The sequence below is a fragment of the Esox lucius genome, chromosome 8 (assembly GCF_011004845.1).
Source record: "Esox lucius isolate fEsoLuc1 chromosome 8, fEsoLuc1.pri, whole genome shotgun sequence".
Taxonomy (NCBI): Eukaryota; Metazoa; Chordata; class Actinopteri; order Esociformes; family Esocidae; genus Esox; species Esox lucius.
Window position 1 is genome coordinate 25,405,778 of NC_047576.1, and position 27,378 is coordinate 25,433,155.

The 27,378-nt window shown below is 42.5% G+C and overlaps 1 protein-coding gene across 1 annotated transcript; it reads right to left on the reverse strand.

Annotated features, from left to right (window-relative positions):
- Nucleotides 1-492: 492 nt before the first annotated feature.
- LOC105011879 (desmocollin-2) lies at nt 493-20,338 on the reverse strand. Its single transcript, XM_010872315.4, has 16 exons — nt 19,940-20,338; nt 17,697-17,775; nt 15,374-15,573; nt 15,120-15,275; nt 14,786-14,941; nt 14,287-14,431; nt 13,814-13,968; nt 13,439-13,573; nt 11,853-12,038; nt 10,783-11,030; nt 9,408-9,550; nt 8,107-8,334; nt 3,587-3,808; nt 3,260-3,369; nt 2,290-2,589; nt 493-2,078 (listed from the first exon to the last, which is right to left on the reverse strand). Exons 1-16 carry the CDS (start codon nt 19,982-19,984, stop codon nt 1,878-1,880), a joined length of 2,709 nt encoding a protein of 902 aa, XP_010870617.2. The 5' UTR covers nt 19,985-20,338; the 3' UTR covers nt 493-1,877.
- Nucleotides 20,339-27,378: the final 7,040 nt, after the last annotated feature.

The following is a 27,378-nucleotide window of genomic DNA, read 5'->3' on the forward strand; positions in this document are numbered from 1 at the left end:
AAACACACACAGTCCAACCCACAAGCATTTACACACATAGCGAGACAAAGACAAAACACTCTGACAGACATGCACGCACACACACTAGGCTATTTAGAAACACAAAACACAGCTCAAAGTTGAAAATGAGAGACCATAGCAGTGGTGCAGAATAACATCAATATGCCTTTTGGGTTGTTTTTATGCCTAATGACAGATTCTCTGTTAAGGGTTCATTTGGTTTGATTGCTGGGAGAAATATCTACTAGCCCCTGGTGCTGTTTACCAGCGTTTCAAGGGCAATGTTTGCATAACGGTAGTTATCTTTAGCTGGGAACTTTAGATCCTTAATATTTAAGCAAGCATTAGTGTGTTAATCCATTGTGACAGTACTTCAGTCGTGGTCACAGTCACATTTCCTCTTAGCTCGGAGATGTGTCTGTGTCTCTCACACTACTTTCACTCTGGTCTCTGAATGTTACTCTGGCAAAAGAAACACTTAGAACACGAATGAACCATTTCACAACTGTTTACTGCAAAACAAAATTATCAGACACAAAACACAACTTGTACCGTAAAAACGAAAAAGAATGAATACAAGGTCTAATGTTGGAATTCATTCAAATCTGGTAGCAATGTTTACTCAGTGTCTTTATACCAGTCTGGTAGTAGGTGTATTTTTTTTTTTACAGGAGCCAAGACCAGTCTGGTAGTAGTTGTCTTTTTTTACAGGAGCCAAGACCAGTCTGGTAGTAGTTGCCTTTTTTTACAGGAGCCAAGACCAGTCTCGAAGTAGTAGTATTTTTTTACAGGAGCCAAGTCCAGTCTGGTAGAAGTTGTACTACCAGATATGTAAGTGTTGCATTGCAGCCTTGATTGAATTGATTCCTCAATTGGTTGACTTTCATTTGGATGAATTAATTAAGACATGTTCCAACAAAAATTACTAAAAGAAATAACATCTAAAAAACATTCTACATTTACCATTAATGGCAAATAATGCAATTACTGTATAAAAAATGAATCATTTCAATCTCCATAATATCCCAATTGCTCCATTTCAGAGAAGCTTACACAAACAGATAAACTTCTCTTCCCAGCATGTATTGTAAAACCAGGATCACAGACACACACACACTAACACACATCATTGGACAACCTCATTACAAATCCATACTGTGTTAGAAAGAGCAATAACAGTTCTTAAGCGTTTTATTTCCTCTATTTTCTCAGTTCGCTGAACACACCTCTTTCCCTCTACTCCATGTTTCAAAATATAAACAAACAGTAAAGAACCAAGGTGTTTTAATGTATACAGTAGAAAAATAATCTGCAACGCTACAAGCACAAATATATAAAACAAAACACTCATTTTTTGTTAATATCTGCTCTCATTATAAAAAAACAAGATAGTGAAAGCCCTTGACAAGCAGTGGCAATTATGAAGCATTATCTTGTCTACCACAGAAACCAGTTGACTCAAAGATTACATGTTCAGCAATGAAAACAATGACAATATGATCTCTATCACACAGCAGAGATACACACGTACAATAAGACAGACAGACACGAACACACACACACACACACACATACACACACACATACTCAAATGAAGAAAGATAATGGACATACGCCCCCTGGTGTTAAAGCATAGCATAACAAACGACACATCAGAGGCTCCCTTTTTAGCTTTTCTATAGTTATGCCATTTAGGCTATCCAGTAGGCTGAGGAGAGAGAAAATAATGGACATATCGTTCTTGTCCAAAGCAAAACAACAGATCTTTGACCAGTCTTAAAGACTGATTCTCTTAGTTTTCGACATCCCTCACTCTCAGTGATTGTCCCTGTAATGTTTCCATTGTTATGAAGCAGCTCATTTCACCATCGCAACTTCTATTTTTTTTCAGTGCAGATGTTGGCCAGTGTTTTGAACTTTGACCCAAGTGAATCCAGGAAATCCAGATTGTCCTGGTCACCAAAGTCACTGCAGCACCCCACTGAACCAGCTGGTGACCCTTCACCCTCGTACCCGTAGGCCCGGACTGTGTCACCCGCGTAACGCTCCTCTGACACTCCGACCAGATAGCCCACCTTCTGCAGAACACAGACAACAGGTGCAAACACAGGTTACCGAAGGCCTAAGTAAGACAACCAGATCACCTCACGCCCCACACTTCACATCCCAAAACTCCTTGATAGGAACGACAAAAAACGATGACAATGACTGACGAAACTACTTTACATAATCTTGACTGTGAATACAATCCTTCGGAATAGCATAACGGTCGTGTTTCTACTGGTTTACCTTGTCCAGGTAGAGTCCGTTGGTCTTCCAGGTGTGCAGGGCAGAGAGAGTGGAGGAAGCCTGGGACTGTTTCATTAAGGTGTTGTTTGCGTAGAAGTCGCTGGCCCCGTTCTGTGCGGCGTAGAAATCTTGCCTATTTTTGGTCTGATACATGCTTTCCCGAAGAGTGACTGAGTTCTGACTGAACAGTTGGCCCGGAGCGGAAGACACACCCTTACTTTGGTCCATCATCCCCATGAGCCCCGGGGACTTCAAAGAGCTGTCCACTGTGTCAGAGAACATCTGCAGGTTGGCAGATTTCTGCCGATAAACAAAATAAAAGGTTAGAATACTGACTGGCCAATAATCACAAACGCACATGCACGCACAAACACACACACACACGTCTGGGCAAACAAACAAACATGCAGTAGTTATGGCTGGAACATTGCTCAAGCACATGCACGTAAAAATGTGTTCTTCACCTTTATTATAAACATAGAAGGTCTATTGATTGAAATAGTATCATTTCAGTAGAATCATACTGGAAATTCAAACTGGAAAAGCGTTCTTACTTACTAGGCTGTGTTTTGTGTAGGCTTACACCACCTCACCATTTGGATAGTCGTGTAAATGTAAATAAGACAACTTGACTTGACTCAATTGGCTAAATATAAGAAAATATTTTCTCTGTAGTTAATTGAAGTAAATACTGATGAAGGTCACCTTGTCCTGACCAGATTTACACGAATATCAAAACGCAGGAAAACCTAAACGAAACACAGACCTTATTTGAAGCTATTCGGAAATTCCTTATGTGGAAAATAAATGATGAAAAATCCTTGGTTGCATTGTTTTTCTTGCCCTAACTGTATGAAGTGTTTTCAGAAGATAGCAGTAACCCATGGGCTATTGTATTGACTGACGGAAGAGGAACATACACACACATATCAATGGTGAATGAGCTAGGCCAGTGGAAAGCTAATCTCACCACTTCCTCTCCGGGAGCCTCTGTGTTCGATTTCAGCAGCATGCCACCACTGGAATCATCCAAGTAGATTTTATCTGCCTTAGTAGTGCAGTAAAACACAAACAACAGACCTAGAAAGAGGAAATACATATGTTGCCGGAATCCATTTACAGTAAAATGACTAAAATAGACATGACGTGTAATGCAGGACAAGGAGTCCCAATCTGATTTTCTTTGTGGCTCATCATGAATGTTGAGTGGTGAAAAAACATACCCAACACTCAGATATAATACAGATTTCTGATGTGTGAGAGTGTGTGTGTGTGTGTTTTAATAAGTGGTACTCACAGAGCAGGAGGAGCAGGAGGAAGGCCAGCAGCATGGCGAGGACGCCCCAGATGCCCACGGAGGAGGAGCTCCTCGCGGCCACACACTCCCCAGCCACGCAGCCACACACCCTGACATTCAGCACCTGCACCCCGCCCTTGTCCTGCAGATCAGTCACACGTACGGGGACCTGATACACACCCCGGCTCATGTCCACCACCTGCTGCAACACAGCAGACTCATCTACAGACCGGGGGTGGGGGAGAGAAGGAAGACATTATTACTGAGAACGGAAGGACAGGCAGATGTAGAGAGATAAAGTGAGAAACAGAGGGAAGGATGGAAGGAGAGAAAGACAAATACACTGCTCAGAAAATTAAGGGGAACACGTAATCATCACAGTATAACACCAAGTAATTTAAACTTCGGGGATATCAATCTGTCCAGTAGGAAGCATAAGCGATTGTGAATCAATGTCACCTGTTTTGGTGCAAATGAAAGTGACAACAGGTGCACAGGAGAGGCAACAGCATGACAACCTCTGAAATGGGAATGGTGTTGCAGGTGGTGGTCACAGACAACTGCTCTCTCCTTATCCTTCCTGACTGATTCTTCTCTAGTTTTGCATTTGCTAAAGTGTCCTTGTCACTACAGGTGGCATGAGGCGGTACCTGCAGCCCATTCAGGTTGCACAGGGAGTCCAGCTCCACTAAGATGGCACATCCATACGTGCCGTCGCAAGAAGGTTTGCTGTGTCTCCCAGTACAGTCTCAAGAGCATAGAGGAGATACCAGGAGATGGGCCATTACACACAGAGTGGGACAGGGCCGTAGAAGGGCATCAACCCAGCAGCAGGACCAGTATCTGCAGTCTGTGTGCGAGGAGAGCCACAGACTGTCCAGGAGCTCACTGATACGCTGATCCATGTCTGGGAGGAGATCCCCCAGGACACCATCCGCTGTCTCATCAGCAGCATGCCCAGACGTTGTCGGAGGCCATACACACTACTGAGTCCCATGATGAGTTGCCGTGATGAAATTCACGCATGTTGGAACAGCCTGTGCTTTCAGTTATTCACTTCCATTTTCGGTGTGAGTTTGAGTCCAGCCTGTGATTTGGTCTCCATTGACCGTTGTTACATCATTAGGTTCTCAACGAATTACACAATGTACAGTAAAGTTTTAATCTTTCATATATTTCGTTCATCAAGACCCAAAGTGTGATTTAGGTGTATTTTGTTTTAGCAGTGTATTAATGTCTTTATTTTTTCTTCCTTGTAATCAGGTGAACACAGTACGGATTAGAACATTGAAAATGCCTTTGTTCTTGTGCAACTTGTACATAACGTTTACTTTTAACGTCCCTGTTTGATATTTAACTTGGCTTTTCACTTTCATTTTTAATAAAACCTCTACTTTCCAGTCGATTTGCAATTGTAAACAAATGTTTCCCGTGCGAGTAAAGCATGGACTGAAATTGAAAACTGCGAGAGGGAGAGACGGAGGACAGAGAGAGAGGAACAGAGAGTGAAAGAGAGGGACAGGGAGAAAGAGAGGGATTACTGTGGTTTAAATCCACCATGAGGAGATAACCTTTGGAATGTTCAGTGTTGAGAGAATTTCCCTTCATTTCTACTGAAGTGACTGTATGTCCCTCACAGTGGTCTGTGTGTATAAGTAAATATCCTGCAGATTGTGTTTGGATATCTGTTGTGTATGTGTTGTCCTACAGTGTGTTCATGTGTGTTCATGTTGTGTCCGACAATGTGTTTGTGTGTGTTGGTATGTGTGTTCATGGTTGTGTATTTTGTGTATTATTACTCTTTTGTGTATTATTGTGTATTTTGTAGTATTATTTTGTGTATATGGTTGTCTCCATGATATGGGAAGTTTTTGTTTGAGAGTGTATGTTGTGTCCTACAATGTGTGATGTGTGTGTGTTAAGTGTGTTTGCTTCCGAGTGTTATGTTGTGTCACAGGATGTGTGAAGTGTGCGTGTGTTTGTGTGTGTATGTTGTATCCTACGATGTGTCAAACGTGTATATGTACAGTATCTCACAAAAGTGAGTTTGATTATATATTTTCATGTGACAACACTGACAAAAATTACCCTTTGCTACAATGTAAAGTAGTGAGGGTACTGCTTGTATAACAGTGTACATTTGCAGTCCCCTCAAAATAACACAACACACAGCCATTCATGTCTAAACCGCTGGCAATAAAAGTGAGCACACCCCTAAGTTAAAATGTCCAAATTGGGCCCAAAGTGTCAATATTTTGTGTGGCCACCATTATTTTCCAGCACTGCCTTAACCCTCTTGGGCATGGAGTTCACCAGAGCTTCACAGGTTGCCACAGGAGTCCTCTTCCACTCCTCCATGACTACATCATGGAGCTGGTGGATGTTAGAGACCTCGCGCTCCTCCACCTTCCATTTGAGGAACCCCCACAGATGCTCAATGGGGTTTAGGTCTGGAGACATGCTTGGCTAGTCCATCACCTTTACACTCAGCTTCTTTAGCAAGGCAGCGGTCGTCTTGGAGTTGTGTTTGGAGTCGTTATCATGTTGGAATACTGCCCGGCGGCCCAGTCTCCTGCTTCAGTATGTCACAGTTCATGTTGGCATTCATGGTTCCCTCAATGATCTGTAGCTCCCCAGTGCCAGCAGAAGTCATGCAGCTCCAGACCATGACACTCCCACCACCATGCTTGACTGTAGGCAAGACACACTTCCTCACCTGGTTGCCGCCACACACGCTTGATAACATCTGAACCAAATACGTTTATCTTGGTCTCATCAGACCACAGGACATGGTTCCAGTAATCCATGTCCTTAGTCTGCTTGTCTTCAGCAAACTGTTTGCGGGCTTTCTTGTGCATCATCTTTAAAAGAGGCTTCCTTCTGGGACGACAGCCATGCAGACCAATTTGATGCAGTGTGCTGCGTATGGTCTGAGCACTGACAGGCTGACCCCCCAACCCTTCAACCTCTACAGCAATGCTGGCAGCACTCAAAAGTCTATTTCCCAAAGACAACCTCTGTATATGACGCTGAGCACATGCACTCAACTTCTTTGGTCGACCATGGCAAGGCCTGTTCTGAGGGGAACCTGTCCTGTTAAACCGCTGTATGGTCTTGGCCACTGTGCTGCAGCTCATTTTCAGGGTCTTGGCAATCTTCTTATAGCCAAGGCCATCTTTATGTAGAGCAGCAATTATTTTTTTCAGATACTCAGAGAGTTCTTTGCCATGAGGTGCCATGTTGAACTTCCAGTGGCCAATATGAGGTAGTGTGAGAGAGTTGACACCAAATTTAACACACATGCTCCCCATTCACACCTGAGACCTTGTAACACTAACGAGTCACCTCACATCAGGGAGGGAAAATGGCTAATTGGGCCCAATTTGGACATTTTCACTTAGGGGTGTACTGACTTTTGTTGCCAGCATTAATGGCTGTGTGTTGAGTTATTTTGAGGGGACAGCAAATTGAAACTGTTATACAAGCTGTACACTCACTACTTTACATTGTAGCAAAGTGTCATTTCTTCAGTGTTGTCACATGAAAAGATACAATCAAATATTTACAAAAATGTGAGGGGTGTACACGTTTGTGAGATAATGTATGTGTCTATGTGTGTGTGTGTCTGTGTGTCTCTTGTGTGTGTCTGAGGACCTATTCACAGATGTATTCACTTAAGCCACTAAACAGAGGGTGACAAACAAACACAACACACACATTCACTTTACCACTAATGGGAGAGAGTGACATCTCTGTGCTGTCTGACATTTCACTTGACATTTCCATCCTGTAAGGCAGCAGAGGTCTGGCTTTGGCTGATACACACATAGGCTCTGTTTTAAATGGCACACTATTCCCTGTATGGAACCCTTCTTTGGAACAGAGCCCCCCCACGGTAGTGCACTTGAAAGGGAATAGGCTGCAACTTGGGATGAAGTCACAATGAACACCCATTGCCTTCTGTCCGGCCACTGTGATCTGGTCATCTGGTCAATGTTCATTTTAATGATTAATATATTCTTGTTGTACCTGTATTCAACCTGTCATGTTATTTTTATATAGAGAGCAGTCTATAAACATTGCTCAGCCGAAAATGAAAATGAGTATTTTGCAAAAACAACATGTGTTTAAGAGTGGAGGGCAGTGTGAGGAGGAAACGACCAAGGCCAGTACTACAACTCACAGAGCTTCAGCCACCAGAGTTCTCTCTCCCACACACACACACACACTCATACAAACGCACACCTCAACTGTATCTGACTGAGTGGCATCAAGTAGGAAAACACATTTGCTGACTAACTGACTATTACAAATCACAGATCGGAGAAAAGGACAAAAAAGCAGGGACAAGGAATAGTACATGTGGTGTTAAAATACATGAAGTACCACAACAGTGAGCGTGGAGTGATCACAGAACAAGAGGAAGTTTGATCCATTCTTAGCATAACATTTATTCTGCATCGCTGAATCCCTAAACAAAGATGAAACCCTCTTTCAACCAGAACTACACTTGTACTCACTCTTAATATTTGTCAGCCTCCATTTCCCATCATTCCCTTCAGGCAGCGTAAAGTGGAAGGGGGCAGAGTAAGGTGACAGGTCAGAGTCCTCTGCTTTTATGACAACGGAGCCCATGTGCCCCTTGTCCCCCTCGCACAAGCTCATGTCGGTCCCCGGGACAATCTTTGGGACGTTGTCGTTGACGTCCTCAATTAACAGAGTTACCGTGCCATTCCCAGTCTTCTGACCTAGGAGACACAGAGGTCAACAAGTTGAGTCTGAGCAGCAGGCAGGTCTCAGAGGTGTCAGATTTCACTCATTCAAACATTCATTTATTCATGAAGTCACCTAAAACCTGAAGTCATTCATCCATTCATTCAGTTATCCATTCAACTATTCTGTTACACCTGAAGTCCACTGTGTAGTTTCATCTTTGCTGGTTAGTTAGTTTGCTAGCTAATGTAACATTGACCTCGCTGTAATCAATTTGACAACGTTATTAGGATGACAACATTGTTTCCTAATTTGTCAGGAATGAGCCACTATTCTGTAACTGAGCCTCAAACTTTCAGGGGGAAAAAAAGCTATACATGTGGAAGTGGACAAAAATAAATACTGATAACTCTGGTATGACACTAGTGAATGAGCGAAGCCGAAACCCATGAATAGGGTTAGCATGACCCTTCTGCAACACTAACATAGTACCTTCAGACTATACAGATTAACTCGTTCACACACACATACATATACATTCACACACATATATATGCATATACATACACACACACACACACACATATATACAAACACACACACACACACACACACACATATATACACACACACACACATACATATACATTCACACACATACATATGCATACACACACACACACATATATATACAAACACACACACACACACACACACACACACACACATACATTCACACACACACACACACACACACACACACACATGTACATATATACTAACACACACACACTTAGATATATACACACACACTCACACACATACATACACACACACATACATATATACTAACACATACTTATACACATACACACACACACACAGCCCAGTTCAAACAGATGTTATCAGCAGTTCTGTTTATAAGCCAAGCAACAACCTAGAAGGACCTAGTATAAAAAAATTTAAAAGTTAATGAGTAAAGTTATATACCACTTTTACTCAGGCGCAATTTCCCAGACACATGCTTATTCTAATGCTGGATTTTTTGTTCAATGGAGGTTCTCTAATGAGTCCACAATTAGGCTTAACAGTTAACTTTGATACTCACTGCTATCCACAGCTTTGACTTTGATGGTGTATGCTCCATTGGTAACTAGAGGAGACTCCCGGTCGATGGTGTTAGCCACTCTTAGTTCTCCAGTAGTCTCACCAACACTGATCCATGAGCCAGGGTCAGACACTGTGTAGTATCTACACACACAGATGCATACACACAGAGGGGGGGGGGGTTACCAGATATAAAGCTATCTGTGCATTCCATACTGACAATGTACTATGTCACCCTTTAGATGTTATTATAGATAATATACAGTATTAATGCACCCTGACATGCATGCAGAAAACTTAATAGAGAAATGGAAGAAAGATGTAAGCATTTCTTAAGCATTTATATTTTATTCTAAATTAAAGTAGAATTTACTCCTATGATGTAAAACTTGTTGTAATGTAATGATTTTTAAAATAGTAATATGTCTTTACTATTCCTTATTACTGTGTGTTGCATAGGGACTTTGTGATTTATAGGGACAGTGGGTCATTAGGTAATGTGTGGGGACAGTAGGTCATTAGATGTTGTGGGGGGACAGTGGGCCTTTAGGTGATGTGGGGGAACAGTGGGTCATTACGTGATGTGGGGGGACAGTGGGTTATTAGGTGATGTATAGGGACAGTGGGCCTTTAGGTGATGTGGGACAGTGGGTCATTAATTGATGGGGGGACAGTGGGCCTTTAGGTGATGTGGTCGAGGCAGTGCGTCATTAGTTGATGTGGGGGGACAGTGGTCCTTTAGGTGATTTGGGGGGACAGTGGGTTTTTAGGTGATGTAGGGGGACAGTGGGTCTTTAGGTGATGTGGGGGGACAGTGGGTCTTTAGGTGATGTAGGGGGACAGTGGGTCTTTAGGTGATGTGGGGGGACAGTGGATCACTAGGTGATGTGAGGGGACAGTGGTTCTTTAGGTGATGTGGGCGGACAGTGGGTCATTAGGTGATGTGGGGGGACAGTGGGTCTTTAGGTGATGTGGGGGGACAGTGGACCATTAGGTGATGTGGGGGGACAGCGGGTCATTAGGTGATCTGGGGGGACAGTGGGTCATTAATTGATGTGGGGGGGTCAGTGTGTCATTAGTTGATGTGGGGGGGACAGTGGTCCTTTAGGTGATTTGGGGGGACAGTGGATCTTTAGGTGATGTGGGAGGACAGTGGTTCTTTAGGTGATGTGGGAGGACAGTGGGCCTTTAGGTGATGTGGGGGGGGGGGGTAATTAGGTGATGTGGGGGGGGGGGTAATTAGGTGATGTGGGGGGGGGTCTTTAGGTGATGTGGGGGGTCAGTGTGTCATTAATAGATGTGGGGGGTCAGTGGGTCATTAGGTGATGTGGGGGGACAGTGGGTCATCAATGTTGGTAAAGGCTACTGGTCCGTACTTGATCCCCTTGTTGCTATTGGTCTCTGGGTCCAGGGCCGTGTAGGTAGAGAGAAGGGTCCCATTGGGGGTGTTCTCTTTGACCCTGATCACCAAGTTAGGAGTGGTGAACTCTGGTCCCTCATCCACATCTACCACATTGACATCCACAGGAACAGAAAGCCAGGTCGCTTTCGGGTCCACCAAAGGTGCCTCGTTCTGGGCAGAAATCATCAGCTTCACTGCATGTGCTCTCTCATAGTCCAGAGGCTGGAAGAGGAGAGGGAAAAGAGGAGACAAGGAAATAGGTTAGGCTCAAGACTAACTCTCACCAGGCAGTCAATATGTCAGCATTAGTCTGAGCTCCGTGCTTGCATTCCCAATGGCACTGGGTTCAATACATATTGGACTACTGTGGACCAGAGCCATACTGTATGTAAGTCCTGATCTAAAGTACTGATTTGTTTAACTATAATAGTAAAATAAGGAGCCAATTGGGAGACATCCGGCGTGGTGGTCCAAGCACCACTGTCATGGCTGATATCTCCATCCTCTGACATATTTAACAGCCACCTAACAGAGTGTAGATAGAGACCCACTGTGACCAGCTAATTATAACAACCAGGCTCACTTCTTATCCGTGAAGTGACTGAAACACACACACACATATACACACACACACACGCACTCACACAAAGAGACAAGTCTGCCAAGATGAATTCCACACTCAGCTCTCCAGAGAGCTGCCTCTGAATTCTTACAGTGTGAGCAGATTACGCTGTCGTCATTAATCACTGTTTCAGTGTCTTTCTGTCTTAGTCACTATCTCAGCCTGTATTCAGTGCCCTACTGGCAGTGCTGTTGTTTGTGTCAGTCAAGTAGAGTCGACACCCAAAAACCAAGTGCTGACTAAGAAAAAAGTAACGTTATGGGAAAAACTGTGGTATACCCATGAAATAATTGGAATAGCATTTAAGATTTGTGACTATCGTTGTTTTAATCGTTTGTTTGTCGGTGCGTTTGTCTGTGCTTGACTCCACGCTTTGTTTTGTGAGAATGCCTTCGCATGCTGTGGTGTTATCGGAGTCTCACCTTAATGACATAAAGCAGCCCCTCGTTGGTTTTGTGATCTGTATCTATCCGGAAATTCCCGTTCTCATTACCCTGGTTGATGACAAACTTGGCATTCCAGTTTGGAGTCTTCTCTTCATCCTTGTCATCCACAGGAATCCTGAGGATGAGCACATCCGCTTTGTTCTCCTGTACTGTGGTCTTGTACTGTAAGGCAGAAACCAATCACTTAGTAAACTCATTTGTATTGAGAGAAATGTTTTTTACTTTGGCCCTACACTGTAACTGGAAAACATTTTCTTTGCACAAACAATAAACAATGCCTTTTTAACCAAAACTATCCTGAGATAATGTGTATCAGTTGACTGCTTTACACAATAGTCCTGTTGAGACAAAGATAACCTGGTCTTCAGGCCAAATGAGCCTGAAAAAATAACCATTCAATGTTTGTCTGTAAAGAAGGGCCGTTTCACTCTATAGGAGTGTGAAGTATTTGTCATCTTCTGATTTGAAATCATCTACATATTGTGAGGAGTGGCTCTAACCAGCTACAATCTTAGAAAGATTTTCATCACAGAAAAGAGTTTTAGTAAAGCAAGAATTGCATTGTTCTGCCCTGAGTCAGGACAGCATCTACAGTATCAAGACAGCTCAGCTGTACAGTACACTTAACTGTCCCACAGCAGACATGACTATGTAGCGATTGGTACTGGGGTGTCCAGGACATGGGGGACAGTGTGGTGGGAGATGACTGATCGGCTGCCACAGACCAAATGGAAAGGTACGGTGGGTCACAAGGAAAATAGAGATCATGAGCTCTTAAATGTACAGATGAAACTTGAATCATTAATACTCAATAGAGGTTTCCCTTTAAACCAACATTTCAGACAGTCAAAATTCCCAGTATCCATTTTGATTCCTGGAATTTTTCAGCTAGGATTTTGTCTGTAGTTTTCTGTCAACGTTTTAGAAGTTGTGTTTCTTCATGCATTTACTGGAAATGCCCAGTCACTCAGAGACTAGCCTGCAGTGTTATTGGCCGACACTCAGTTAAATGTAAATGACTGGCTGTAAGAGTTGGTAGGTCCTCAGGGTGGCTATGTCTCCAGCACCAGAACACTGTGACAGTTTGGATAGGCACTCGCCAGGCCTGTTTGAGAAGACCTAAATCACTTTCTCAGTGCAGAGAATGTGTCCCAAGCCTTGCACGCTATATAGTGCACAACTTAGTGTGGAGTACAGTATATGCTGTGATTTGGGACAAAATGCTGGCTTGTGGCAGGAGGGGTTGACAGCTTTAAACCTCAGTGTAAAGACCAGGCAGCCTGTCCAGAGAGTGACAAACTGCGGCTGTTTCGCGCATATCTCAGAAGGTTGGAGAACAGTGAAAATCCATGCGTGGGTCTGCTTGAGGGCTTACTCCTGATGTATATTATACTTTATTCTGTTCATCATTTTGTGTTTGGTTTGACAATCAGCGACTTACTGGCTGAATTCCCTAAATACTGCACCACTTTTGACTAAATCCTAAACCGTAGCGCGCTAAAGGGGAGCATTGTGCAGTGTGGGACATGGTGCTGTCATAGCAGAAAGAGGAGGTGACGTACACTTGTCTGTCTGAAGGTGGGAGGGTTGTCATTGATGTCCTTTAGTGTAATCATTGCTGTAGCCGTGTTAAAAAGGCCTTTCGGAGCCCCATCCATGTCCCGGATCTCCACGATAACAGGGTGTATAACCTGTGTCTGGAAAGTACCAATAAAAGAAAATGACACACACACTTCCTGTTGTGTAGAACAAATCATAAGAAAACAATCTTCCATTCTGCTGAAGTTTGCTCTTGTTTAAACATGCCTCAAATGAAGAGCATTTAATAACCCATTTAGCTGGAATGACAGTGAATCAACTAATTCCCAGAATGCATTATTAACTCATTAAATAAAGCTCAAGAAATGACAGCATGGGAATTTGTAACTGTAGCCTACCTCTCTGTCCAGGCTGCTGCTCTTGGCTAAGATCTGCCCATTGTTAGGCCCGATAGTGAAGAACTCACCACCACTCAGCAGACTGTATCTGACCTTTGTGTGGAGGGTATTCTCCTGATCCCTGTCCGTAGACATCACCTCCCCTATTTGAGTACCTGGGAGGGAAAGGAAAATGGTGTGTGTCCATTCAGGTGCAGTCACAGAAGTACACATCCGATCTCTAAAGGAGTGGTTTTCAAACGTGGTAGGACAGATGGCCGACAAATAAAGTTGGCAAATAATGACAGGCTTTCGTTTGTTGTTATCACTGATAAAACACAATACATTTAAGTTGCAAGGTATTGCATTTTATGTAAAGAAAAAAAAAAAAGTATTTTATGTAAAGAGATGTACTTTTCACACCGATCCCAAAATGCATCCCAGAAACAAAGTTTAAAAGATATTTTCTCATTGGTAAGTATGCACTCACTCACCATCTCTACAATGTTCAAACACAGAGAAGTTAAGAGGTCCAGAGAAGGTGGGTGCATTGTCATTGATATCCTCCACCAGCACAGTGATGTCAAGCGGAAGATCTGTCTCAATCCCTGACCGTCTGTCAAACACATGGGCTTGGAACTACACACACACACACACACACACACACAGACATACAGTGTTCATTAAAACAGCAAATACTGTACACTCTTAATCTGATGTACACACAAAAGACAGATACATAACAAATTCTCCAGAAGTGAATCATCACGGAAGTGTTCAACGTAACACCAGGCCTGTGGGTATACGTGTCCACACTTTTCAGTGTCGGGCAATAACTAATGTTATCTAGTATTTTCAACCACAAGGACAACCATTCCTGAGAATGAAGGCAAATTTCACCGAATTTGGCAAACATATCTACACTGGAATGCAGTGTTAGGAAATCCAACAGTACAATTGTTACTCATCCACAACCTGTGTCATCACACTTACCACGAACTTGGGGTACTGTTCCCGGTCGACGCGGTAGTGCACACGCACCATACCTGAGTCACGGTTCACAGAGAACAGGTTCAACGGGACCATAGTCACCCCCTGACCTCTGATCTCATAGAAAACGGTGAAATTCACTGACGAATCTGAGCCCACCTAGAGGAAGGGAGGCTTAGATGAATAGCCAAACTCAACACCAGCATAGTTCACACTGACGCAGAAAACAAAACCCAATGAGACAGTAGAATGATATTAAGAAAAGTACAGGAGTTAGTGACTGGGGTGAAGTGGTTTACATGGAGAGTATGAGTACTGCAATGATTATGGACCTCACCAGTTCAACATCTTTAGGAAATGGAGGGACGTCCTCTTCTCTAATGCTAAATGGGAGGGGACTCCATCTCCTTTTAGTGCGCCTCAGAATTTTAGAAGGAGCCCTTTCGACCCCCGTCTGTGCAAACCTGTTTCTCCAGGGTACTTGAATTCTCCCCTATAGGGACACAGTCACAGTGATGAGAGAATATACTTTTTAAACTTTACCAGAAGAAATTCAGCTTTTTTGTTAACAGTCTCCTAGTTATTCCTCACCTGATCGGGCTCAGGGGACAGATGGACCTCCATCCTCCAGCGTCGCCCTGACTTGTCCTCCCCCCTTAACAAGAAGGTCTTCCCCTGTGCAGTGACCGTGGTGTCACCCACCGCAACTATAGTGCCATCACTCTGTACGGCAAAGTGACCATCACTGGAGGTCACCTGACGTCCCTTTATTTGACACTGCACCACCGGCACTGGAAGCAAGGAAAAAACACCCTGTCACAACACTGGCAGCAAGGAGAATTTACCATGTCGCAACACTGGAAGCAAGGAGAATACACCCTGTCACAACACCGGAAGCTAGGAGAATATACCCTGTCACAACACTGGCAGCAAGGAGAATACACCCTGTCACAACACTGGAAGCAAGGAGAATATACTCTTTCACAACACTGGCAGCAAGGAGAATATACCCTGTCACAACACTGGCAGCAAGGAGAATACACCCTGTCAGAACACTGGCAGCAAGGAGAATATACCCTGTCACAACACTGGCAGCAAGGAGAATACACCCTGTCACAACACTGGCAGCAAGGAGAATACACCCTGTCACAACACTGGAAGCAAGGAGAATACACCCTGTCACAACACTGGAAGCAAGGTGAATACACCCTGTCACAACACTGGCAGCAAGGAGAATACACCCTGTCAGAACACTGGCAGCAAGGAGAATATACCCTGTCACAACACTGGCAGCAAGGAGAATACACCCTGTCACAACACTGGCAGCAAGGAGAATACACCCTGTCACAACACTGGAAGCAAGGAGAATACACCCTGTCACAACACTGGAAGCAAGGTGAATACACCCTGTCACCACACTGGAAGCAAGGAGAATATACCCTGTCACAACACTGGCAGCAAGGAGAATTTACCATGTCACAACACTGGAAGCAAGGAGAATACACCCTGTCACCACACTGGAAGCAAAGAGAATACACCCTGTCACAACACTGGAAGCAAGGAGAATATACCCTGTCAGAACACTGGCAGCAAGGAGAATACACCCTGTCACAACACTGGCAGCAAGGAGAATATACCCTGTCAGAACACTGGCAGCAAGGAGAATATACCCTGTCACAACACTGGCAGCAAGGAGAATACACCCTGTCACAACACTGGCAGCAAGGAGAATACACCCTGTCACAACACTGGAAGCAAGGAGAATACACCCTGTCACAACACTGGAAGCAAGGTGAATACACCCTGTCACCACACTGGAAGCAAGGAGAATATACCCTGTCACAACACTGGCAGCAAGGAGAATTTACCATGTCACAACACTGGAAGCAAGGAGAATACACCCTGTCACCACACTGGAAGCAAAGAGAATACACCCTGTCACAACACCGGAAGCAAGGAGAATATACCCTGTCAGAACACTGGCAGCAAGGAGAATACACCCTGTCACAACACTGGCAGCAAGGAGAATACACCCTGTCACAACACTGGAAGCAAGGAGAATACACCCTGTCACAACACTGGAAGCAAGGAGAATATACCCTGTCACAACACTGTAAGCAAGGAGAATATACCCTGTCACAACACTGGAAGCAAGGAGAATATACCCTGTCACAACACTGGCAGCAAAGAGAATACACCCTGTCACAACACTGGAAGCAAGGAGAATATACCCAGTCACTACATTGGTAACATAGCAAATATACTGTCACTAAATTGATCGAATAGAGGATATACCCAGTCACTGCATTGATAGAATAGAGAATATACTGTCACTACATTGATTGAATAGAGAATATACTGTCACTACATTGATAGAATAGAGAATATACTGTCACTACATTGATAGAATAAAGAATATACCCAGTCACTACATTGGTAACACAGAGAATATACCCTGTCACTACATTGGTAACATAGAGAATATACCCAGTCACTACACTGGTAACACAGAGAATATACCATGTCACTACATTGGTAACATAGAGAATATACCCAGTCACTACACTGGTAACACAGAGAATATACCCTGTCACTACATTGGTAACATAGAGAATATACCCAGTCACTACATTGGTAACACAGAGAATATACCCTGTCACTACATTGATAACAAAGAGAATATACACTGAGACTAAATTGGTAACACAGAGAGAACATGAAACTTTTCCCAGAATACATTATTTGTGTTATTTAGTATTAATTTTGAACTGAATTTATATCAGTACTCTTTCTATGAAACTCAAAAGGGCCACTATAACTTTCCACCTTGAAGCACGCACACAAACAAACTACAATGCACACAACTACACTGGAAAACACACAGAAAGGCAGGTATTAGTCATTATGGGTGTACCTTGAGAGATGATATAGCCAGGCTTGATCTCAACTGGGACCTGGGCTTGGATGGATTTTGGGACACAGCACTCAACAGACTGACATAAGAGCAAAGAGAACACAGAGAAACAGGGTTAACCTGTGTCTAAGACAAACCAGAGAACACACAGATAATACAGAGAAAAAGATTAGCTTGTGTTTTAAGACAGCACATTCTCCTGCTTCTGCTTCTTCATGAAGAAAAGCCTCCCGTTTTTTGAGTGATGAAAGAGTTAGAAATCTGCTTTGCATTCTCCGCTCCAGAACCTCTATGATGTTCAGATCTGCTGATTTGGGAGGCCATAGAAGGCATTTGACGTCCTCCTTGTGTTCTTAAAACTAATTTAGAATATGCTGGGGCATTTTCATCCTAGAATATTGGAACATCATGAGGGAACAGTGCTTGCACCACAGGGTTCAACACATCTTGTAAAACGGTCTCATATTCCTTGACCGTTATAAGACCATGTACAGCGATCATCAGACCCTGACTCCCACAACATGGCTGCCCCAACATGGCGGCCCCAACATGGCGGCCCATAGCATTATGGATCGCCAACTATGTTCAAAAGTTGGCAGCAGACATTGTGGACTGAAGGCTTCCTTTAGCTTTCTCCAAAAAAGAAGAAAGAAGATTCATCAGACCATATAACTTTTCTCCATTGCTCAAGGTTCCAGGTTTTAGGTTTCTTGCACCAAGTTGCTGCGTTGGCCTTGAATACAAGCTTTTTCCGAATGTCTTCCATGAATTCCAGATTTTTTAAACTCTCAACATATAGTTTTAAGGTAATTCTTGAAAAGGTTGGAAAAAATATTTTTTATTGATTGAAATCAATGCGATTTCAAAACAAGGAATTTGTTTGCAATAACTTTTTCATATACTGTCATAGACACTTCATTACATGTGCAAATTATTCTAGAATGTGTTGAGCAACTTTCACTACTTTGGATTAATTGAACAGAATGTATTATTGTGCATCTATACATCCCACATCCCACTTGTCACATACATTATACTTAATACGTGTTCATTTTCAGCCCTCTTCTATTTGCACTTCTGGTTAGACGCTAACTGCATTTCGTTGTACTGTACTTATAATGTTCAATGACAACAAAGTTGAATTTAATCTAATCTAACTATTGTTTTGATATGACTTTTCATATTTGGAAGAAATTAAATTAATCCATATGTATTGCTTATCAAGGAAAGTTCTTACAAGGGGAAAATATTCTAAAATGGGCTGGCTGACTTTTACATCAATTGATTTGCATATCCAATAATTTCTAAATTTATGTTTTATAAAAAAAATGTTTACATTACATTATATTCGTGCACATTGTAAAGTGTTGGTAAACAACCTTTGATATACTGAGAAAAAAAATCATGTTTTTTTAAAAATATAATTTAAAGAAATGGTGAGCTTGGAACATTGTGTCGTAATAAATCACAGTATCAAATGGCAGTATATCCTGAGATCATAAGGTCACTGCATTTCCAAGCCCTATTAAACGTGGATGAAATACATTGACAAATGCAGCCTGAGTCAAATGTTCAAAAGTAATACAATCAATTTGCATTTTGGGAAAATAAAATCAATGTATTTCTTCTTTTGAAATACAGACCGCAGTTCTATAACAAAAGAAATGATGCGATTAAGTGACCCGTTTGATGTTGTTTGATTCCCAGACTGCACCTATCATTTTATCTTTTGTGTTTGGCCGATTAATATATAGTAACAATATTCAGTGTAGCATGTCTAAATCAACTCAACTCCTTGAAAGTACTAGCTTTACTGTCGCTTATCATGTCGCTTACACCTTTCCCATGACTTGCAATTTTTGGAACACTTACACTTTTTTAGAACACTCACAAGTGAACCATTTACCCCATTTGCAGGACGACTGATCCATCTAAAACAAATAAATGATCCGGAAATGTGAAAACTATCTGCTTATCTATATCGAGACAAGAGAACAGATTACAAGCTTAATTTAAACGTTTCATCAGAACTTCTTAACAGTATTCTTTGCTACTCTCCCGAAACTTCTGAATGAGCTATAAGGGCAATATAGTCATGGAGGACTGAATTACACAACTACGTTTAAAAAGGTAACCACAACCACGGACAGGCAGCGCAGATAGAGTCGAATTCACGTAACGGTAAAAAGGCATATTTTCCAATACATATATTGCAACTTTTTAAACAGAGATGCATCACTCACCACCACGAGTAGGCTCACGCAGTAGAATAATACGCCCAGGGCCATGGCACATCGACGGCGGGATAAATAGGCTACACAGGAGTACCGAGCCGTAAGGGAGGACCAAAATAACAGAAGTTGGAGTGAAATAGGCTAGAGTCCGAGTGCGGTGCGGGTCAACAGCTAGTTGGTTTCTGCTAGAGTGTGTGTGATTATTTGGTCTCACACATTTCTAGGGTGTGTCCAGATAAAACCTGTGAGGTGGTTCAGAGTCCGCTCCACCGCTGATTATTTAAAGTTTAACGGGAGTTTCACCCGACTTCTGTAGGGTCTTAGGATCTCTGGTCTAGACTCCACCCTCGTAAAACTGTCCCGGCTGTATGTGTGTACATGAAATATTTTTATTCTACCTCATAGCATGTAGCTACTTTGCGAGTTCTATTGTGTTTCAAAGTAGCCTATCGGGGCTGATTTTGAGTCAGATCACTAGTGTAGCTAATACAATTATATGAATAAGGAGGAGCTGATTCTAGACAACCATTCCAATTTGTGCATATGTGCCAGCCAAAGGTGTGTCCTTTGTGTGTTGCCAGGTGTGTATTCTCTGTGATGCTAATAACTGTGTAACCAGTGTAGTGACAGGGTATTCTCAATATTTCCAGTGTAGTGACAGGGTATATTCTCAATATTTCCAGTGTAGTGACAGGGTATATTCTCTATACTTCCAGTGTCGTGACAGGGTATATTTTCTCTGTTTGTAGTGTAATACCAGGGTATATTCTCTGTATTGCCAGTGTAGTGACAGGGTATATTCTGTGTTCCCAGTGTAGTGACAGGGTATATTCTGTGTTGCCAGTCTTGTGACAGGTTACATTCTCTGTGTTTTCCAGTGTAGTTACAGGGTATATTCTTTGTATTGTCAGTGTAATAACAAGGTATATTCTTAGTGTTTTCCATTGCAGTGGGAAGGTATATTCTTTGTATTGCCAGTGTAGTGACAGGTTATATTGTTGCCAGTGTACCTCACCCTCAAGTTATGTTGCAAATGTGGGTGTAAGGATCAGGGAACATGATTACTAGTGTAGTAATGGTAAATTACTGTTTTGGTGTGTTTTTATTGTTAAGGGCCAACCTAATCCAATGCTTCTTTCAGCTAAATACAATATAGCACTGCTACCCTGCAAACATTTCTCAGTTCTTTTTACAACATTATTGTTGAATACTCTTGTTGATTAGCTAGAATGAATTCTGGAATGAAAATGTAATATTGATTATTATTATTATTAATTATTATTATTAATTATTATGATTTGAGACAATTGGATGTCATTGGGACAGTATAGTCTACCACTGTCAAGACAACTATAACTAAGACTGTATAGTCTACCACAGCATGTCAAGATGTATACAAGACTGTGACAAAGGTACTACTATGTCTTATTCACCTTATGAATGACTCAATTCAAGATTAACCTGCATCTTCATGTCTGGAGATACAGGTGGACTGATAGCTGGCAGGTTAGTTTGAGTCTCTCACTTTCCCACATTGGCACAAAAACTGGTACACACCCTCCCACACACACGTGCACACACACACACACACTGAAAGCACATTCACTGACAGAAACTGGCACACACACATTGACACACATGCTGACAAAAGCTGACACATTGACACACACATGCTGATTCACACAGACGCCCATGAATACTAAACTCTATTTAAATCCATAAATCACATTAAAGTCAAAAGGATTTTAATTGTTTAAAGATCTTGGATATCTAGACTTCTGGGTACAGGAAACTCCATCCCACTTAAACTGCTCAAAACTTCTGATACATGTCAGAATCTCGGTAGTGGCTTTAGTTATAGTCATCTTGACAGTGGTAGACTATACAGTCTTAGTTATAGTCATCTTGACAGTGGTAGACTTTACAGTTTTAGTTATAATCATCTTAACAGTGGTAGACTATACAGTCTTAGTTATAATCATCTTAACAGTGGTAGACTATACAGTCTTAGTTATAATCATCTTAACAGTGGTAGACTATACAGTCTTAGTTATAGTCATTTTGACAGTGTTAGACTATACAGTCTTAGTTATAAATATCTGAGGGAGAGTTTTAACGTGTGAGGGTTTTGACATTAATAGCTGCCATGGATCACCTGAGGGCCACGCAGTGGTGGTGAATCAGGAGAGTTTTACAATTTTTATTTAAAGCACATTGAGCACCTTTGTTGATTTTTATTATTAAAATTGTTATTATTATTATTTCTCATTGTTACAAAAGGTGTTCCTCTATTTTTTGGACGTACTTTGTCGTGTTTGATAGAATTCAAAGACCATTGCAGACTATTATTTTCCACACTATTAATACAAAGCACTTTGAAATACCAAAACAATTGGTTTGAGGTAAAAAACAGATCTGTCTACATATTTGTGATATTGTAGACGTTCCGATCCAGATCAACTTTCACTAATTAGTGCATGCATTTTTATACTTGACCCTGTGAGAATCAAACCCACAACCATGGAGTTGCAAGAGCTCTACCAACTGAGCTATGTGAGACTACAATTATTTTCCTGCATATCCTACCTCCCCTGGAGACGCCTGCAGATAGTGGGGTCATTGGCAGGGTCACCACTGTCAAGTGGCTTTACAGCAATTGGGGTAAAATGCGTTTCACAAGTGCACAGCAACATATGCATTTTTCAAATGAAGAACCTTTGGGTTATTAGCTCAGTGCTCTAAAGATCTGTTGATCTTGATACAAGCTGCTTAATATTAACATAGAACTACTTCTATTTTCAATGTGCCATGTTTTACAACATTGGTAGAATATTATAAAATTAAAGCATTTGAAAACATTACCCACAATCCTCAAAAAAATTGGTAGATAGGTAGAGACGTGTGCTTGCAATGCCAGTGTTGTAGGTTTGAATCCTACTTGGGGTAAGTATGAAAATGTTTGCCCTGGCTACTATCACTTTCTCTGTTAAATGACTAAAAGGTAATGTGATATGTGACAGTGGACGGAGAACTATCTCATCAGGAAGATACGGCTGTAGAGGGGATATAGAACCCATAGGGTAGCTGTTCACATGTTTAAAATAAGGTGTTTTTCTAAGCATTTCAGTGGTATATGCTCCATGAAAAAAACAAAAATGGATTACAGTATTGTTGGGACATTTTGAACGTACAGCACCGAGGATTCACACAGACAAAACCACACAGATTTCATACCACAGAGAAACACACCATTTCTAGGGTGGGGCCTCAGCAGACCATGGAATGTAGCACCGCTCTGATAGAGGGAGTGTCTCTCCTCTTCCCCTCCCTCCCCTCTGGTCTCTATCCTTCCTAAATCCACTAATGGATCCCACTCCCTCAGGGCTCTGCCCTATGGACTCATAGTACCTAACCAGAGAGGACAAACTCCCACTGTGGTGTCCAATTACAACCGCAAAACGTGGGGTGGACGACAATCTGAATATCTGCTGTGTATTGCAGCGTAACCAGGTGGGGCAGATTAGAGGTTACTGCCACTTTTACTACTTTCCTATTTTAGTGAGCTCAGATATGGGTGGCTCTATGAGCATTTGTGTGTCACTGCTTGCATGTATGAGGGCATGGGCCTGTCTATGGCTGTTTTTGTTAAGATTATTGTGTTCTTGTTGCTTTTGTTGTTTATTGTACTTTTAGTTTTTTTTAAAATAAGAATGTTTGTGTTTTTGCAATTATCGAGCGGGAACCGCCAAGTGAGAATTTCATTGTGAGACCTGGCCTGAATCCAGAATGTCACCTCTGGTCAGAACAGAATTCTGGTCAGTGGTAGTGGGTTATGTAGGGAATTGGGCGCTTAAATCATAATAGACAAGTCGCTAGGCAGCACAGGTTGTTCCCAGGCTTAAGGTGTGTCTCCCTGGCAGGACAACCAGCCACGCCCCACCCGGTCATGTCTACTTCTTGATGCCTTGTCATAGCACGCCTGACGCAGGTGTATAATTATTCTTTTGTTTTCCTTGCAGAGAGTAGACTGTGAAACTAATCTATTCAGTTTGCCTCCCTCTAGTGGATAATGATGAACATGGACACCTTTTTGTGTTTTCAGATTTCTATAGGAGTCTGATATTGAAGTAGAGCACAAGGATTTGTCATGCAATGGATGCAAACAAAAATGTCTTTCTTTACATCAATGTATTTGACAGTAGTTGGAATCCAATACAACTGGATTTTAATAATCAAATAAATGTCTTGCAAAACATAATGTTTACGGCATTTTCTACATTCAAATACAAACAATAATCCAACTTCCACAAGTAAAATGTCTCTTTAGCTATCTTTTTATGTGAATAATCATTAGCAAATATGCTACCATTCAACTGTTGGATGCATACGTGACAGTTGATGAGGCAGGACACAAGCACAGGGAGAATGGAGGACATTTAATAAAACTTAAATTATAACAAAAGAAACACTAGACAAGACAGGACAGAATCACCGACGCAGAAATCATACACCAAACCAAGACTAACAAGATACACTGGGAAAGGAGAAACTTAAATAGGAACAGTGATTAGGGAAACAGGTGAGTTCGATCAACAAGTACCGTGATTCAAATGAGGGAGAGAGGGCATTGGATCTCACTGGCATGGCAAGCCTGCAAGCCTGCTGTGCCAGGACGTGACAGCATATTTTGGCCACAAAATTCCTGGCTTGGCAACACAATTTTTGTGAATTGAGAACAAAAGTGCTCATATGCGTGCTCATATGCACAAAAGTGCCCATGAACTGCCACCTTAACGTGGTGGAGGGGTTTGAGTAATTTTTATGGACAGAATTTCTAGGCGCAGCCAGGGGCCGGAGGGTGTCAGGTTTGGGGACCACACGATTTCGTCTCTGCTCTTTGCGGATGATGTTGTCGTGTTGGCCTCTTCAAACCAGGACCTTCAGCATGCGCTGGGACGGTTTGCAGCCGAGTGTGAAGCGGTGGGGATGAGAATCAGTACCTCCAAATCTGAGGCCATGGTCCTCAGTCGGAAAAGGGTGGCTTGCTCACTTCAGGTTGGTGGAGAGTGCCTGCCTCAAGTGGAGGAGTTTAAGTATCTAGGGGTCTTGTTCACGAGTGAGGGAAGGATGGAACGGGAGATTGACAGACGGATCGGTGCAGCTTCTGCAGTAATGCGGTCGATGTATCGGTCTGTCGTGGTGAAGAAAGAGCTGAGCCGCAAGGCGAAGCTCTCGATTTACCAGTCAATCTACGTTCCTACTCTCACCTATGGTCATGAGCTTTGGGTCATGACCGAAAGGACAAGATCCCGGATACAGGCGGCCGAAATGAGCTTTCTCCGCAGGGTGGCTGGGCGTTCCCTTAGAGATAGGGTGAGAAGCTCGGTCACCCGGGAGGAGCTCGGAGTAGAGCCGCTGCTCCTCCACATCGAGAGGGGTCAGCTGAGGTGGCTTGGGCATCTGTTTCGGATGCCTCCGGAACGCCTTCCAGGGAAGGTGTTCCGGTCCCGTCCCACCGGGAGGAGACCCCGGGGAACACCTAGGACACGCTGGAGGGACTATGTCTCCTGGCTGGCCTGGGAACGCCTCGGTGTCCCCCCGGAAGAGCTGGAGGAAGTGTCTGGGGAGAGGGAAGTCTGGGCATCCCTGCTTAGACTGCTGCCCCCGCGACCCGGCCCCGGATGAAGCGGAAGAAGATGATGATGATGATGATGATGATGCGGTAATGTGAATTAGTGTGACTGAATACTATTAAGTAACAATGTTATTTTATTACATTTCAGGACATTATTGTTTTGTTGGGGGACAGGAGACAAAGGAACAAAATGTGTGAATGTCCCGCCCAAAACTCCCTACTCATCAGCCGCTTTCACAAACCTTACCTCCATCCTCATCATTACAAACATTCCGTATTTACATTGGTCAGAGATGTCTTCACGCTCTGACCCCACGGTAACAGCTCTGTGAGTGCATAGGATGGAACAAAAGGTACGTTCATGTAAACACATCTGATTCATGATCAACAGCTCTGAGGTGAGTCACCTGTTCTGTCTCATCCCAGATCAGTCACTTTTAATTGACAAGGTGTGTCTGTCTCTAATAGCTGTGAGAATACATAATACCTGCGTGAATAATACAGTGTGAATAATACTGGACCTGGATGAATAAGAAACACATGAGGATGATTATCTCACTGTGGATTTCTTTCATATCAAGAACAACTACACCACAACCATGAAGGCCCTGTATAGACCAGCCAGAATCTCCCTTCTTGTAGAACAACAAAGCGCTCACTGCTGTCTAACAGGGTGGGTACGGAGAATGAATGGCTGAATCCCTACACGTACCTGATCCATAAAAAGTTAATTACATCTGACCAGGTTCAACATGAACCTGGTAGAACTTCTGAGACAAACAACTAGCTTGCATCTGTACCAAATAAAATGTAAGAAAGCATAATCAGTTATAAAACACAGAATTATAAACCAACACACATCATTTCTACTTGCACATGGTTCCTCAAGTTATTGTTTGTTCTTTTACCAGCCTGCAGGTATCATTCATAGTTTTAAAAGGAACAAACACCAACATAAGCAACTATTTTCTAGTAGGAATTATCATACAGCTCCAGAAATAATTAAGAGACCACTGCACCTTTTTCTTTCCTTTCCAAAAAAGTTGTAAAGGGAAGTTTTGAGTGAGGAACAGAAGTTTTCAATTTGTAGTGGTCTTTTAATTTTAATCCTTCTGTTCCCCACTCAAAACCTTAATTTTTGACATTTTGGAAAGGAAAGAAAAGGTGCAGTGGTCTCTTAATTTATTCCAGAGCTGTATATTGACAATGCATGCAGATACGGAACTACCTTTATAAGCCAAGTCCATTACTTACTGTAGGCAGGGTCTAGAACATTCACTGCCTTTCCCCATTACAAAAAGAAGGCAAGAAAAGTGGGACAATACCCAATGCTGCCCTGACTGCTGCTCTGTCTAAGCGATGTGGGAGCCATAGAAGGCATAAAACAGCCAGGCTGGCCAGTTTTTCAACCAAACCCACTCCAAATGAACCACCACAAGGCCACACCAAATCACCCAGCATCAGCGGTTTGCATTTCATTTGTGAGTTTTCCCCCCTTGGTCCTGTTTTTTATAAATAAAACGTCCTCCAGAGCCCTCATCAATGTGTGTCTCCCTGTCAAAATATACATAATATTTACCTATATTGTTTTTTGTTAACATTTTAGGTTTTCTTTTTATTATTTTTACTGTCTTCTTTCCAGCACTGAACTTGCCAATAGCTAATTAATAATTGCCTCGCTCATTTCAAATGTACGCACAAACTGTTCATTGCTCTGGATATGAGCATGTGCAAAACGACTGAAAAGTAAACGGAATATGTAAATGTCGGGCCCTATATGACGTCCTGTTTGACGGACATTACAAAACGAACC